The 15721-nt window shown below is 45.0% G+C and overlaps 1 protein-coding gene across 2 annotated transcripts in view; it reads right to left on the reverse strand.

The window, feature by feature from the left end:
* LOC124041019 (low-density lipoprotein receptor-related protein 8-like) overlaps positions 1–15721 on the reverse strand; it is a 194351-nt gene that overhangs the window by 53305 nt on the left and 125325 nt on the right. For both annotated transcript variants that reach the window (XM_046358174.1, XM_046358173.1), the window contains exons 6-8: positions 13859–13981; positions 12024–12146; positions 2408–2527 (exon numbers count right to left, since the gene is read on the reverse strand). In XM_046358174.1, coding sequence (XP_046214130.1) covers positions 2408–2527; positions 12024–12146; positions 13859–13981 — 366 coding nt within the window. The remainder of the gene's footprint in view (positions 1–2407; positions 2528–12023; positions 12147–13858; positions 13982–15721) is intronic.

Raw genomic sequence — 15721 nt, forward strand, 5'->3', positions numbered from 1 at the left:
TTACTATGTGTGTATACTGTACTACTTACAATGTGTGTATACTGTACTACTTACTATGTGTGTATACTGTATGTGTATACTGTACTACTTACTATGTGTGTATACTGTACTACTTACTATGTGTGTATACTGTACTACTTACTGTGTGTGTATACTGTACTACTTACTATGTGTGTATACTGTACTACTTACTATGTGTGTATACTGTACTACTTACTATGTGTGTATACTGTACTACTTACTATGTGTGTGTACTACTTACTATGTGTGTATACTGTACTACATACTATGTGTGTATACTGTACTACATACTATGTGTGTATACTGTACTACTTACTATGTGTGTATACTGTACTACTTACTATGTGTGTATACTGTACTACTTACTATGTGTGTATACTGTACTACTTACTATGTGTGTATACTGTACTACTTACTATGTGTGTATACTGTACTACCTACTATCTGTGTATACTGTATGTGTATACTGTACTACTTACTATGTGTGTATACTGTACTACTTACTATGTGTGTATACTGTACTACCTACTATCTGTGTATACTGTACGTGTGTACTGTACTACTTACTATGTGTGTATACTGTACTACTTACTATGTGTGTATACTGTACTACTTACTATGTGTGTATACTGTACTACTTACTATGTGTGTATACTGTACTACCTACTATCTGTGTATACTGTACGTGTATACTGTACTACTTACTGTGTGTGTATACTGTACTACTTACTATGTGTGTATACTGTACTACTTACTATGTGTGTATACTGTACTACTTACTATGTGTGTATACTGTACTACTTACTATGTGTGTATACTGTACTACCTACTATCTGTGTATACTGTACGTGTATACTGTACTACTTACTGTGTGTGTATACTGTACTACTTACTATGTGTGTATACTGTACTACTTACTATGTGTGTATACTGTACGTGTATACTGTACTACTTACTATGTGTGTGTGTGTGTGTGTGTATACTGTACTATTTACTATGTGTGTGTGTGTGTGTGTGTGTGTGTGTTTTTGTGTGTGTGTGTGTGTGTGTGTGTGTGTGTGTGTGTGTGTGTGTGTGTGTGTGTGTGTGTGTGTGTGTATGTGTGTGTGTGTGTGTGTGTGTATTTACTATGTGTGTGTGTGTGTGTGTGTGTGTGTGTGTGTGTGTGTGTGTGTGTGTGTGTGTGTGTGTGTGTGTGTGTGTGTGTGTGTGTGTATACTGTACTATTTACTATGTGTGTGTGTGTGTGTGTGTGTGTGTGTGTGTGTGTGTGTGTGTGTGTGTGTGTGTGTGTGTGTGTGTGTGTGTGTGTGTGTGTGTGTGTGTACTGTACTATTTACTATGTGTGTGTGTGTGTGTGTGTGTATACTATACTATTTACTATGTGTGTGTGTGTGTGTGTGTGTGTGTGTGTGTGTGTGTGTGTGTGTGTGTGTGTGTGTGTGTGTGTGTGTGTGTGTGTGTGTGTGTGTGTATACTGTACTATTTACTATGTGTGTGTGTGTGTGTGTGTATACTGTAGTATTTACTATGTGTGTATACTGTACTATTTACTATGTGTGTATACTGTACTATTTACTATGTGTGTATACTGTACTATTTACTGTGTGTGTATACTGTACTATTTACTGTGTGTGCATATACTGTACTATTTACTGTGTGTGTATACTGTACTACTTACTATGTGTGTGCATATACTGTACTATTTACTATGTGTGTGTATACTGTACTACTTACTGTGTGTGTATACTATATTACTTACTGTGTGTGTGTGTATACTATACTACTTACTGTGTGTGTGTGTATAGTATACTACTTACTGTGTGTATACTATACTACTTACTGTGTGTGTGTGTATACTATACTACTTACTGTGTGTGTATACTATACTACTTACTGTGTGTATACTATACTACTTACTGTGTGTGTGTATTCTATACTATTTACTGTGTGTATACTATACTACTTACTGTGTGTGTGTGTGTATTCTATACTATTTACTGTGTGTATACTATACTACTTACAGTGTGTGTGTATTCTTACCACACTCCTTCTTGGGCTCCTCAGAGCGGTCCCTGCAGTGCTTGACGTTGCCACATACCTTGGTGATGTATGTGTGTGTGTGTGTGTGTGTGTGTGTGTGTGTGTGTGTGTGTGTGTGTGTGTGTGTGTGTGTGTGTGTGTGTGTGTGTGTGTGTGTGTGTGTGTGTGTGTGTGTGTGTGTGTGTGTGTGTGTGTGTGTGTATGTATGTATGTATGTATGTATGTATGTATGTATGTATGTATGTGTGAGAGAGAAAGAGAGTATAGTGTACTACTTTGGTGCGAGTGTGTGTCTACACTGTACTGTGTGTGTGTCTAGACTGTGTGTGTTCTCAATATTCACCTCCACACGTCCTCTTGTCCAGTAGCTTGTACCCGGTGGGACACTGGCACTCGTAGCCTATTGGTCGATCCTGGCAGATGTGAGAACAGCCGCCGTTGTTGAGTGAGCACTCATTGAGCCCTGGGAGAGAGGTGAAAGATAGTGACTAGGAGAGGTCTTTTAGCAGCTGGGTCGTGCTCATTCGGGAACGAAATGGAAGAAAACGGACTGAAACAAGGAGGGACTACCTTGACTTGTCCAATAAGAAATTCCCATTTTCAATTTTCCAAAAACAAAATGTTTTAAAACGTTTTCCATTGAGTGTCCAAATGAACACGACCATAATATTAACTGACAGAGGGGCCCAATTCCATTTCAAATTTTCTGTTCAGTCCATCACCCCACTTGCTCAGTTCCATCCATGGATCCCCCATCCAGTCCTGAGTGAGTCAACATTCAGAGGCTTCTCACCAGCTCTGATTCTTCACATCACCAGGCTTTCTCCTCTCCTCTTCGCTATCACCCTATCAAATGACTGTCACTCAATTCCGCTCACATGTTAGTCACCGTTTTGAAGTGGGACTGAGCTAGTGAAAGAAGCGAGTGAATGAAAAAGGATAAAGTGAATTTAGATTGAACACACTGAAGATATATTCCCAATTCCTTGAAATAATCCACAAACAGAGAATCGATGGAGGTTGAAAAATGCTTTCCACCAATCACGATAGATCAGTGAATAACAGCCTACCTGAAGGGCTGAAGGAAGGATACATCACAATCAGAATCTATTTGAGTATTCCAGTAAGCCAGTGTTCACCTACAGTAGTCTGTGTGAGCGTGTGGGTGATCATTTTCACAGGGGATTTGGGAGGTGACCTCTAAATGATGGCTCTCTATACATGAGAACTGGTTTGAAAAGCCTTTACAGTTTTCACACTCAAGTACCCTCGAGAGGCTTTCCTGACACGCGCACACACACACACACACTTTCTTCCCCCATTTTTCCTCTCTCTATCCCTCCTCCCCCACCCCATCCCTCTCACACCACACCCCCACTCCCTCCACGCCCCTCCACGCCCCCTCTCCCTCCACACCCTTTCCCTCCCTCCACGCCCCCTCCCCCCTCTCCCCTCTCCGCCCCCTCTCCCTCCACGCCCCCTCCACTCCCCTCTCCTCCACGCCCCCTCTCCCTCCACGCCCCCCTCCGCCCCTCTCCCTCCACGCCCCCTCTCCCTCCACGCCCCCTCCGCCCCTCTCCCTCCACGCCCCCTCTCCCGCCACGCCCCTCCACGCCCCCTCTCCCTGCATGCCCCCTCTCCCTCCACGCCCCCTCTCCCTCTGTCTTTTCAACCTCCAATGCATCGCTGCTCCTCATAAGCTCGTCAAGGGGATAAAAGCAGCAAAACATCTGTCTGTTCAGATGACAACGCTGGCTAAATAATGATACAACATTCCATCAACACTTGTGGTAATAGGCCTTCATTTCCAACGGGAAAATATCAAATAAACGAAAACAGACGCCTGAGTGAACCGAGAAATACAGTCTGTTATGATTGCAGCGTGAGGGTTAGGGTTAGGGTTAGGGTTAGGGTTAGGGTGAACTGAGAAATACAGTCTGTTATGATTGCAGAGTGAGGGTTAGGGTTAGGGTTAGGGTGAACTGAGAAATACAGTCTGTTATGATTGCAGCGTGAGGGTTAGGGTTAGGGTTAGGGTTAGGGTTAGGGTGAACTGAGAAATACAGTCTGTTATGATTGCAGCGTGAGGGTTAGGGTGAACTGAGAAATACAGTCTGTTATGATTGCAGCGTTAGGGTTAGGGTTAGGGTGAACTGAGAAATACAGTCTGTTATGATTGCAGCGTGAGGGTTAGGGTTAGGGTGAACTGAGAAATACAGTCTGTTATGATTGCAGCGTGAGGGTTAGGGTTAGGGTGAACTGAGAAATACAGTCTGTTATGATTGCAGCGTTAGGGTTAGGGTTAGGGTGAACTGAGAAATACAGTCTTATGATTGCAGCGTGAGGGTTAGGGTTAGGGTGAACTGAGAAATACAGGCTTATGATTGCAGCGTGAGGGTTAGGGTTAGGGTTAGGGTGAACTGAGAAATGCAGTCTGTTATGATTGCAGCGTTAGGGTTAGGGTTAGGGTTAGGGTTAGGGTTAGGGTGAACTGAGAAATACAGTCTGTTATGATTGCAGCGTGAGGGTTAGGGTTAGGGTTAGGGTTAGGGTGAACTGAGAAATACAGTCTTATGATTGCAGCGTGAGGGTTAGGGTTAGGGTGAACTGAGAAATACAGTCTTATGATTGCAGCGTGAGGGTTAGGGTTAGGGTGAACTGAGAAATACAGTCTGTTATGATTGCAGCGTGAGGTTGAGGGGAGTACATTCGGGTCAATTTGGGCCCATCATCATGTCTCTCTCTCTCTCCCTGTGTGCGTGTGTCACTGTGTGTGTGTGTGTTTGTGTCAGGGACAGTGTGTGTGTGTATGTAACAGATAGGATGTGTTTCTGTGGTTTACCGAATGGTGTGGTTAACAGCACGTGTGTGTCATTGTGTGCATGTGTGGTTATGTGGTTTACTACGTGTGTGTGTATAAATGTGTATGGTTTATCCAATGTGTGTGTCTCTGTGTGTATGTGTGTTGTTGTGCAGCTGTGTGTATGTGTGGTTATGTGGTTTACAATGTGTGTGTCTCTGTGTGTGTGTGTGTTGTTGTGCAGGTGTGTGTATGTGTGGTTATGTGGTTTACAATGTTTGTGTCTCTGTATGTGTGTGTGTTGTTGTGCAGGTGTGTGTGTGTGTGTGTGTGTGTGTGTGTGTGTGTGTGTGTGTGTGTGTGTGTGTGTGTGTGTGTGTGTGTGTGTGTGTGTGTGTGTGTGTGTGTGTGTGTGTGTGTGTGTGTGTGTGTGTGTGTGTGTGTGTGTGTGTCTGTGTATGTATGTGTGTGTGTGTGTGTGTGTGTGTTGTTGTGCAGGTGTGTATGTGTGTGTCTCTGTATGTATGTGTGTGTGTTGTTGTGCAGGTGTGTGTATGTGTGTCTCTGTATGTGTGTGTTGTTGTGCAGGTGTGTATGTGTGTGTCTCTGTGTGTGTGTTGTTGTGCAGGTGTGTGTATGTCTCTGTATGTGTGTGTGTTGTTGTGCAGGTGTGTGTATGTGTGTGTCTCTTTGTGTGTGTTGTTGTGCAGGTGTGTGTATGTCTCTGTGTGTGTGTTGTTGTGCAGGTGTGTGTATGTCTCTGTGTGTGTGTGTGTGTGTGTGTGTGTGTGTGTGTGTGTGTGTGTGTGTGTGTGTGTGTGTGTGTGTGTGTGTGTGTGTGTGTGTGTGTGTGTGTGTGTGTGTGTGTGTGTGTGTTGTTGTGCAGTTGTGTGTGTCTGTGTGTGTGTGTTGTTGTGCAGGTGTGTGTGTCTGTGTGTGTATGTGTGTTGTTGTGCAAGTGTGTGTGTCTCTATGTGTGTGTGTTGTTGTGCACTAAGCGTATAAAAGTGTACACATATACAGATGCAGGATCTTAATTTGATCACTCGGTTGCTGAGAATTTTAGCAGACACTCTCATCCAGAGCGACTTACAGGAGCAACTAGGGTTATGTGCCTTGCTCACCTAGTCAGTTGAACGATTTGAACCAGAAATCTTTTGGTTCTTGGCCAAAAGCTCTTAACTGCCACTTTCATGTATCCTCATTTTGACCAGCTTATAGTCTAACCAGCTATCAAGCAACACTATAGACTAAAAGCCTGCAGGTTTTTTTTTACTGTGACAATACATGTCAAATTAAGATCCTACACCTGTACATGTGTGTTTGCTAGTCTCTGCTGTTCTAAGGGGAACATCTTGTGAGTGAAGGGTTGAGCGAACAGAGGGATGAGCTAGGTATCAAGGCTGATGATGAGTGGACCGGAGTCGGAGAGACAGAGAGAGAGAGAGGGGGGGAGAGATAGAGAGGACCGAAGTCAGAGAGAAAGAGAGAGAGAGAGAGAGAGAGAGAGAGAGAGAGAGAGAGAGAGAGAGAGAGAGAGAGAGAGAGATGGGGAGAGATGGGGAGAGATAGAGAGGACTGAAGTCAGAGAGACAGAGAGAGAGAGAGAGAGAGAGAGGGGGAGAACGAGTCAGAGAGGGGGGAGAGATAGAGAGGACTGAAGTCAGAGAGAGAGAGAGAGAGAGAGACAGAGAGAGAGAGAGAGAGAGAGAGAGAGAGAGAGAGAGAGAGAGAGAGAGAGAGAGAGAGAGAGAGAGAGAGAGAGAGAGAGAGAGAGAGAGAGAGAGAGAGAGAGAGAGAGGGAGAACCAGAGTCAGAGAGAGGGGGAGAGATAGAGAGGACCAAAGTCAGAGAGAGAGAGAGAGGGAGGGAGAGAATGAAAGACAGAATCAGAGAAAGTGAAGGAGAGAAAGAAAGAGAGAATCAGAGAAAGTGAAGGAGAGAAAGAAAGAGAGCGGGAGATCGAGAGGTAAAAAAGGACAGAGAAAGAGAGACAGGGAGAAGAGGGAGGAGCTCTCTTCGCCCTTGATCTCTCTTATGCTCTCTCCTCCCTCTTTCACTCTACCCCTTCTACCTTCCCTTCTCTCCCCTCACCGTCCTCTCTCAATCTTCCTGTCTTCTCGCAGCATCGCACAATTTATTTTGGCCCACTCCCCTGCTACCCTGTCTCCAGGGCTTTGGAGGTGTGTAGTCTCCTCCCAGGCTGTACAGCATGTGTTCATGCAAATCTAATTGTGTGTGTGTGTTTCTTTCACACGGTATGTGTGTCTTTCACAATGTGTGTGCACCCGTGTGGGTGAGTTTTACAGTATATGTTTATGTATGGGGTGGCAGGTAGCCTAATGGTTAGAGCGTTGGACTATTAACCGAAAGGTTGCAAAATCAAATCTCCGATCTGACAAGGTAAAAAAAATCTGCCGTTCTGCTCCTGAACAATTCAGTTAACCCACTGTTCCAAGGCCCGTCACTGAAAATAAGAATTTGTTATTTAACTGACTTGCCTAGTAAAATAAAAATAAATGTAGCTGTGTACATCTGTGTGTGTTTTATTGTGCTATTTTTGCTCTCTCATACACACTCACTCAATCACTCACTCAGTCACTCTCAGTCAGTCACTCAGTGAGTCAGTCAGTCAGTCACTCACATACAGTGCCTTCAGAAAGACAACCATTTTCAAGTCTTGCCATAGATTTTCAAACCGATTTAAGTCAAAATGGTAACTATGCCACTCAGGAACATTCAATGTCATCTTGGTAAGCAACTCTACTGTAGATTTGTCCTTGTGTTTGAGGTTAGTGTCCTGCTGAAATGTGTCTCCCAGTGTCTGGTGGAAAGCAGACAACCTGGTTTTCCTCTAGGATTTTGCCTGTGATTAGCTGTATTCCGTTTATTTTTATCCCAAAAACCTCCCTAGTCTTTGCCGATGACAAGCATACCCATAACATGAGGCAGCCACTTCCATGTTTGAAAATATGAAGAGTGGTACTCAGTGATGTGTTGAGTTGGATTTGACCCAAACATAATGTTTTGTATTCAGGACAAAACAGTTAATTTCTTTGCCACATTTCTTGCAGTATTACTTGAGTGCTTTGCTTTCTGTACAGGCTTCCTTATTTTCACTTTGTCAATTAGGTTAGTAATATGTTTTTTACCCATCTACCAATCGATGCCCTTCTTTACATGGCATTGACAAACCTGCCTGATCTTTACATTTTTAATTTAACTTGGCAAGTCAGTTAAGAACAAATTCTTACTTAAAATGACAGCCTACCCCCGGCCAATTGTGCGCCGCCCTATGGGACTCCCGATCACGACCGGTTGCGATACAGCCTGGAATCGACCCAGGGTCTGTAGTGATGCCTATAGCACTGAAATGCAGTGCTTTAGACCGCTGCGCCACTCAGGAGACCTGTAAATCTTTGTGCTTGAATCTGTGCTTGAAATTCATTACTCGATTGAGGGACCTTATAGACAATTGTATGTGTGGTGTACAGATGGGTTAATCATAAATAAATAATGTTAGCTACTATTACTGAACACGGAATGAGTCCATGCAACTTACTATGTGATTTGTTAAAAAGGATCAACCCCTTTTTTGATGACATACCCAAATCTAACTGCCTGTAGCTCAGGACTTGAAGCAAGGATATGCATATTATTGATACCATTTGAAGGGAAACACTTTGAAGTTTGTGGAAATGTGAAATTCATGTAGGAGAATATAACACATTAGATCTGGTAAAAGACAATACAAAGAAAAAAACATCATCGTTGAAATGGAAGAGAAAGGCCATCATGTATTATTCCAACCCAGGCGCAGTTGAGATTTTGTTCACTAGATGGCAGCAGTGTATGTGCAAAGGTTTAGACTGATCCAATGAACCATTGCATTTCTGTTCAAAATGTTGTGTTAAGACTGCCCAAATGTGCCTAAATGGTTTATTAATAATTTTTCAAGATCATAACTGTGCACTCTCCTCAAACAATGGCATGGTATTATTTCACTGTAATAGCTACAGTAAATTGGACAGATTAACAAGAATTTAAGCTTTCTGCCAATATCAGATATGTCTATGTCCTGGGAATTGTTCTTGTTACTTACAACCTCATGCTAATCGCATTAGTCTACGTTAGCTCAACCGTCCCGTGGGTGGAACACCAATCTGTAGAGATCCTTAAGAGGTTTTAATAAGCACACTGTTACTCCTGAACTTATTTAGGCTTATTCAACAAAGGAGTTGAATATTGACTCAAGACATTTCAGCTTTACATTTGTTATTAATGTATATATAAAAATATATATATAAAAAAAAATATATATATATATATTTTTAAATCCACTTTGAGATTATGGGGTATTGTGTGTAGAATCAGTGACAACATCAAAATGTCATCCATTTTAAATTCAGGCTGTAACATGGCAACATCTGGAAAAAGTCAAAGGGTGTCAATACTTTCTGAAGGCATATAGAGCCAGCCAGCCAGACATGTAGAGCCAGCCAGCCAGACATGTAGAGCCAGCCAGCCAGACAGCCAGACATATAGAGTCAGCCAGCCAGACATGTAGAGCCAGCCAGCCAGACATGTAGAGCCAGCCAGCCAGGCATGTAGAGCCAGCCAGCCAGACAGCCAGACATATAGAGCCAGCCAGCCAGACATATAGAGCCAGCCAGCCAGACATATAGAGTCAGCCAGCCAGACATGTAGAGCCAGCCAGCCAGACATGTAGAGCCAGACAGCCAGACAGCCAGACATATAGAGCCAGCCAGACAGACATATAGAGCCAGCCAGCCAGACATATAGAGTCAGCCAGCCAGTCAGACATATAGAGTCAGTCAGCCAGCCAGACATAGAGTCAGCCAGCCAGCCAGACATATAGAGTCAGCCAGCCAGCCAGACATATAGAGCCAGCCAGACATATAGAGTCAGCCAGCCAGACATATAGAGTCAGCCAGCCAGGCATATAGAGCCAGCCAGCCAGACATATAGAGCCAGCCAGACATATAGAGCCAGCCAGCCAGACATATAGAGTCAGCCAGCCAGCCAGACATAGAGTCAGCCAGCCAGCCAGCCAGACATATAGAGTCAGCCAGCCAGCCAGCCAGACATATAGAGCCAGCCAGCCAGACATATAGAGTCAGCCAGCCAGACATATAGAGTCAGCCAGCCAGCCAGACACATAGAGCCAGCCAGCCGGACATATAGAGTCAGCCAGCCAGCCAGACATATAGTCAGCCAGCCAGACATATAGAGTCAGCCAGCCAGCCAGCCAGACATGTAGAGCCAGCCAGCCAGACATAGAGAGTCAGCCAGCCAGCCAGACATATAGTCAGCCAGCCAGCCAGACATATAGAGCCAGCCAGCCAGACATATCAAGCCAGCCAGTCAGACATATAGAGCCAGCCAGCCAGACATAGGAAGTCAGCCAGCCAGACATATCAAGCCAGCCAGTCAGACATATAGAGCCAGCCAGCCAGACATAGAGAGTCAGCCAGCCAGCCAGACACATCGAGCCAGCCAGTCAGACATAGAAAGTCAGCCAGCCAGTCAGACATAGAGAGTCAGCCAGCCAGTCAGACATAGAGAGTCAGCCAGCCAGTCAAACATATCGAGCCAGTCAGTCAGACATATCGAGCCAGCCAGCCAGACATTGAGAGTCAGCCAGCCAGTCAGACATATCGAGCCAGCCAGTCAGACATATCGAGCCAGCCAGTCAGACATATCGAGCCAGCCAGCCAGACATAGAGAGCCTGTCAGACATAGAGAGTCAGCCAGCCAGTCAGACATATCGAGCCAGCCAGTCAGACATATCGAGTCAGCCAGTCAGGCATATCGAGCCAGCCAGCCAGACATAGAGAGCCTGTCAGACATAGAGAGCCAGCTAGCAAGCCAACCAGCCATGCAGACAGCCAGACGGAGTGTCAGACATACTGTTGACACAGCCAGCAAGTCAGACACACACACAGACGTTTGTTCTCTCCCCTTTGATGAGCACACAGAAGCTTTTCTTCTCTTGATACAAATTTGACTCGTGCCCCTCGACGCTTTGAAATGCAATGGAGATAGCCACTTTGTTATGGTGAGCATACACACATCATTGCATAAGTGCTAGCTTGCAGACACACACATCTGCATAAGTGCTGGATTGAAGACACACACATCTGCATAAGTGCTAGATTGAAAACAAAAAGACATCACACATCTGCATAAGTGCTAGATTGAAAACAAAAAGACATCTGCATAAATGCTAGATTGAAGACACACAACATCTGCATAAGTGCTAGATTGAAGACACACAACATCTTTGTAAACAGTTCCTTCAGAAAGTATTCAAACCCCTTGTCTTATTCCACATGTTGTTGTGTTACAGCCTGAATACAAAATGGATTCAATAGATATGTTTCCTCACCCATCTACACACAATACCCCATAATGACAAAGTGAAAACATGTTTTTAGATTTTTTTTTTAGCAAATGTATTGAAAATGAAATACAGAAATATCTCATTTACAGTGCCTTGCGAAAGTATTCGGCCCCCTTGAGCTTTGCGACCTTTTGCCACATTTCAGGCTTCAAACATAAAGATATAAAACTGTATTTTTTTGTGAAGAATCAACAACAAGTGGGACACAATCATGAAGTAGAACGACATTTATTGGATAATTTTAAACACTATTATTGCACTACACAGTGAGTCCATGCAACTTATGTGACTTAAGTACATTTATACTCCTGACCTTATTTAGACTTGCCATAAAAAGGGCTTGAACACGTATTTATTTACTCAAGACATTTCAACTTTTACATTTGAATTCATTTGTAAAACAATTCAAAAAACATAATTCCACTTTCACATTATGGGGTATTGTGTGTAGGCCTGTTGACTAAAAATAAATTCAGTCTGTAACACATCAAATCTAAAATATGGAATACTTTCTGAAGACACTGTAAATGTAAATGCTCACTTGCAGACACCAAAAAAACATTTAATTGTACATTCACATTTTACACACACACACACACACACACACACACACACACACACACACACACACACACACACACACACACACACACACACACACACACACACACACACACACACACACACACACACACACACACACACACACACACACACACGAGTGTGTGTTCTTACCACACTCCTTCTTGGGCTCATCAGAGCGGTCCTTGCAGTCCTTGACATTGTCACACACCTTGGCGCTGTCGATACACTCTCCGTTCTTACACAGGAACTTCAAGGGACCCTCACACTTAGTGGCTGTGGCAGGAAGACATGGGGAAAGTATTTTATTACAGACAGTTAGCCAGGCAGACATACACAGACAAGCAGACAGACAGGTACAGGAAGGTACAGACAGACAGACAACCAGTCAGCTAGACATATAGAGCCAAAGAGCCAATCAGGAAGTTGGCCAACAAGCCAGACAGACACAAAGACAGCCAAGCCAGACAGGCACAAATACAGCCAAGCCAGACAGACACAAAGACAGCCAAGCCAGACAGACACAAAGACAGCCAAGCCAGACAGACACAAAGACAGCCAAGCCAGACAGATACAAAGACAGCCAAGCCAGACAAACACAAAGACAGCCAAGCCAGACAGACACAAAGACAGCCAAGCCAGACAGACACAAAGACAGCCAAGCCAGACAGGCACAAAGACAGCCAAGCCAGACAGGCACAAAGACAGCCAAGCCAGTAAAACGGGACAGACAGCCAGTCAGCTACAGTGCCTTGCGAAAGTATTCAGCCCCCTTGAACTTTGCGACCTTTTGCCACATTTCAGGCTTCAAACATAAAGATATAACACTGTATTTTTTTGTGAAGAATCAACAACAAGTGGGACACAATCATGAAGTGGAACGACATTTATTGGATATTTCTAACTTTTTTCTTCAAACAAAAGCCTGAAATGTCGCAAAAGGTCGCAAAGTTCAAGGGGGCCGAATACTTTCGCAAGGCACTGTATATAGAGCCAGCCAGCCAGACATATAGAGCCAGCCAGACAGATATATAGAGCCAGCCAGCCAGATATATAGAGCCAACCAGCCAGACATAGAGAGTCAGCAGGCCAGCCAGCCAGACATATAGAGCCAGCCAGCCAGCCAGAGAGCCAGCCAGCCAGCCAGACATATAGAGCCAGCCAGCCAGACATATAGAGCCAGCCAGCCAGACATAGAGCCAGCCAGCCAGACATATAGAGCCAGCCAGCCAGACATATAGAGCCAGCCAGCCAGACATAGAGAGCCAGCCAGCCAGCCAGCCAGTCAGACATAGAGAGCCAGCCAGCCAGCCAGACATAGAGAGCCAGCCAGCCAGACAGAGAGTCAGCCAGCCAGCCAGAAATAGAGAGTCAGCCAGACAGCCAGTCAGACATATAGAGCCAGCCAACCAGACATAGAGAGTCAGCCAGCCAGCCAGATCGAGCCAGCCAGTCAGACATATAGAGCCAGCCAGCCAGTTAGACATAGAGAGTCAGCCAGCCAGCCAGATCGAGCCAGTCAGACATATAGAGCCAGCCAGCCAGTTAGACATAGAGAGCCAGCCAGCCAGTTAGACATAGAGAGCCAGCTAGCCAGTTAGACATAGAGAGCCAGCTAGCCAGTTATACATAGAGCCAGCTAGCCAGACATAGGGAGTCAGCCAGCCAGACATATCAAGCCAGCCAGCCAGACATAGAGAGTCAGCCAGCCAGTCAGACATATCGAGCCAGCTAGTCAGACATATCGAGCTAGCAAGCCAGACATATCGAGCCAGCCAGCAAGCCAACCAGCCATGCAGACAGCCAGACAGAGTGTCAGACATACTGTTGATACAGCCAGCAAGCCAGACACACACACACACACACACACACACACACACACACACACACACACACACACACACACACACACACACACACACACACACACACACACACACACACACACACACACACACAAAGCCTCCTACCCAGGGGTCTACACATACCATTGACACAGCCGGCCTCATCACTCTGGTCAGGACAGTCATGGACCTTGTTACACTGCTTGGTGCCGTGGATACAGGAGCCATCCCCACACTGGAACTCATCTGGCCTGCACGTCAGTAGGGCTGTAACACACACACAGATACACACAGATACACACACAGATACACACAGACACACACACGGATACACACGGATACACACACAGATACACACAGACACACACACGGATACACACAGACACACACACAGATACACACAGATACACACAGACACACACAGATACACACAGACACACACACGGATACACACAGATACACACACAGACACACACAGATACACACAGATACACACACAGATACACACAGATACACACAGACACACACACAGATACACACAGACACACACAGATACACACAGATACACACAGATACACACAGATCACACAGATACACACAGATACACACAGAGATACACACAGATACACACAGACACACACACAGATACACACAGACACACACACAGATACACACAGACACACACAGATACACACAGACACACACAGATCACACAGATACACACACAGATACACACAGACACACACGGATACACACAGAGACACACACAGATCACACAGATACACACACAGATACACACAGAGACACACACGGATACACACACAGATACACACAGACGCACACACAGACGCACACACGGATACACACAGACGCACACACGGATCACACAGACGCACACACAGATACACACAGACACACACACACACAAGGATACACACAGATACACACAGACGCACACACAGATCACACAGACGCACACACAGATACACACAGACGCACACACATATACACACAGACGCACACACGGATACACACAGACGCACACACGGATACACACAGACGCACACACAGATACACACAGACACACACACACACACACACACACACAAGGATACACACAGATACACACAGACGCACACACAGATCACACAGACGCACACACAGATACACACAGACGCACACACATATACACACAGACGCACACACGGATACACACAGACGCACACACGGATACACACAGACGCACACACAGATACACACAGACACACACACACACAATGATACACACAGATACACACAGACGCACACACGGATACACACAGACGCACACACGGATACACACAGCCGCACACACGGATACACACAGACACAAACACGGATACACACAGACGCACACATACACAAGGATACACACAGATACACACACAGATACACACAGACGCACACACAGATACACACAGACGCACACACAGATACACACAGACGCACACACAGATACACACAGACGCACACATACACAAGAAGGGGAGAGAGTTGGGGAAAAAATGTGACTACAGGAGGGAAGAGTCCGTTAAACACTAAATAACGGAACTGAGGACTGAACTGAGGACTGAACTGAGGACTGAAATCAGCACTGAACTGAGGACTGAAATCAGAACTGAACTGAGGACTGAAATCAGAACTGCACACTGAACTGAGGACTGAACTGAGGACTGAAATCAGAACTGAACTGAACACTGAACTGAGGACTGAATTGAGGACTGAAATCAGCACTGAACTGAGGACTGAACTGAGGACTGAACTGAGGACTGAAATCAGCACTGAACTGAGGACTGAAATCAGCACTGAACTGAGGACTGAAATCAGCACTGAACTGAGGACTGAACTGAGGACTGAACTGAGGACTGAAATCAGCACTGAACTGAGGACTGAAATCAGCACTGAACTGAGGACTGAAATCAGCACTGAACTGAGGACTGAAATCAGCACTGAACTGAGGACTGAACT

The sequence above is a fragment of the Oncorhynchus gorbuscha genome, linkage group LG08 (genome assembly GCF_021184085.1).
Source record: "Oncorhynchus gorbuscha isolate QuinsamMale2020 ecotype Even-year linkage group LG08, OgorEven_v1.0, whole genome shotgun sequence".
Lineage (NCBI taxonomy): Eukaryota > Metazoa > Chordata > Actinopteri > Salmoniformes > Salmonidae > Oncorhynchus > Oncorhynchus gorbuscha.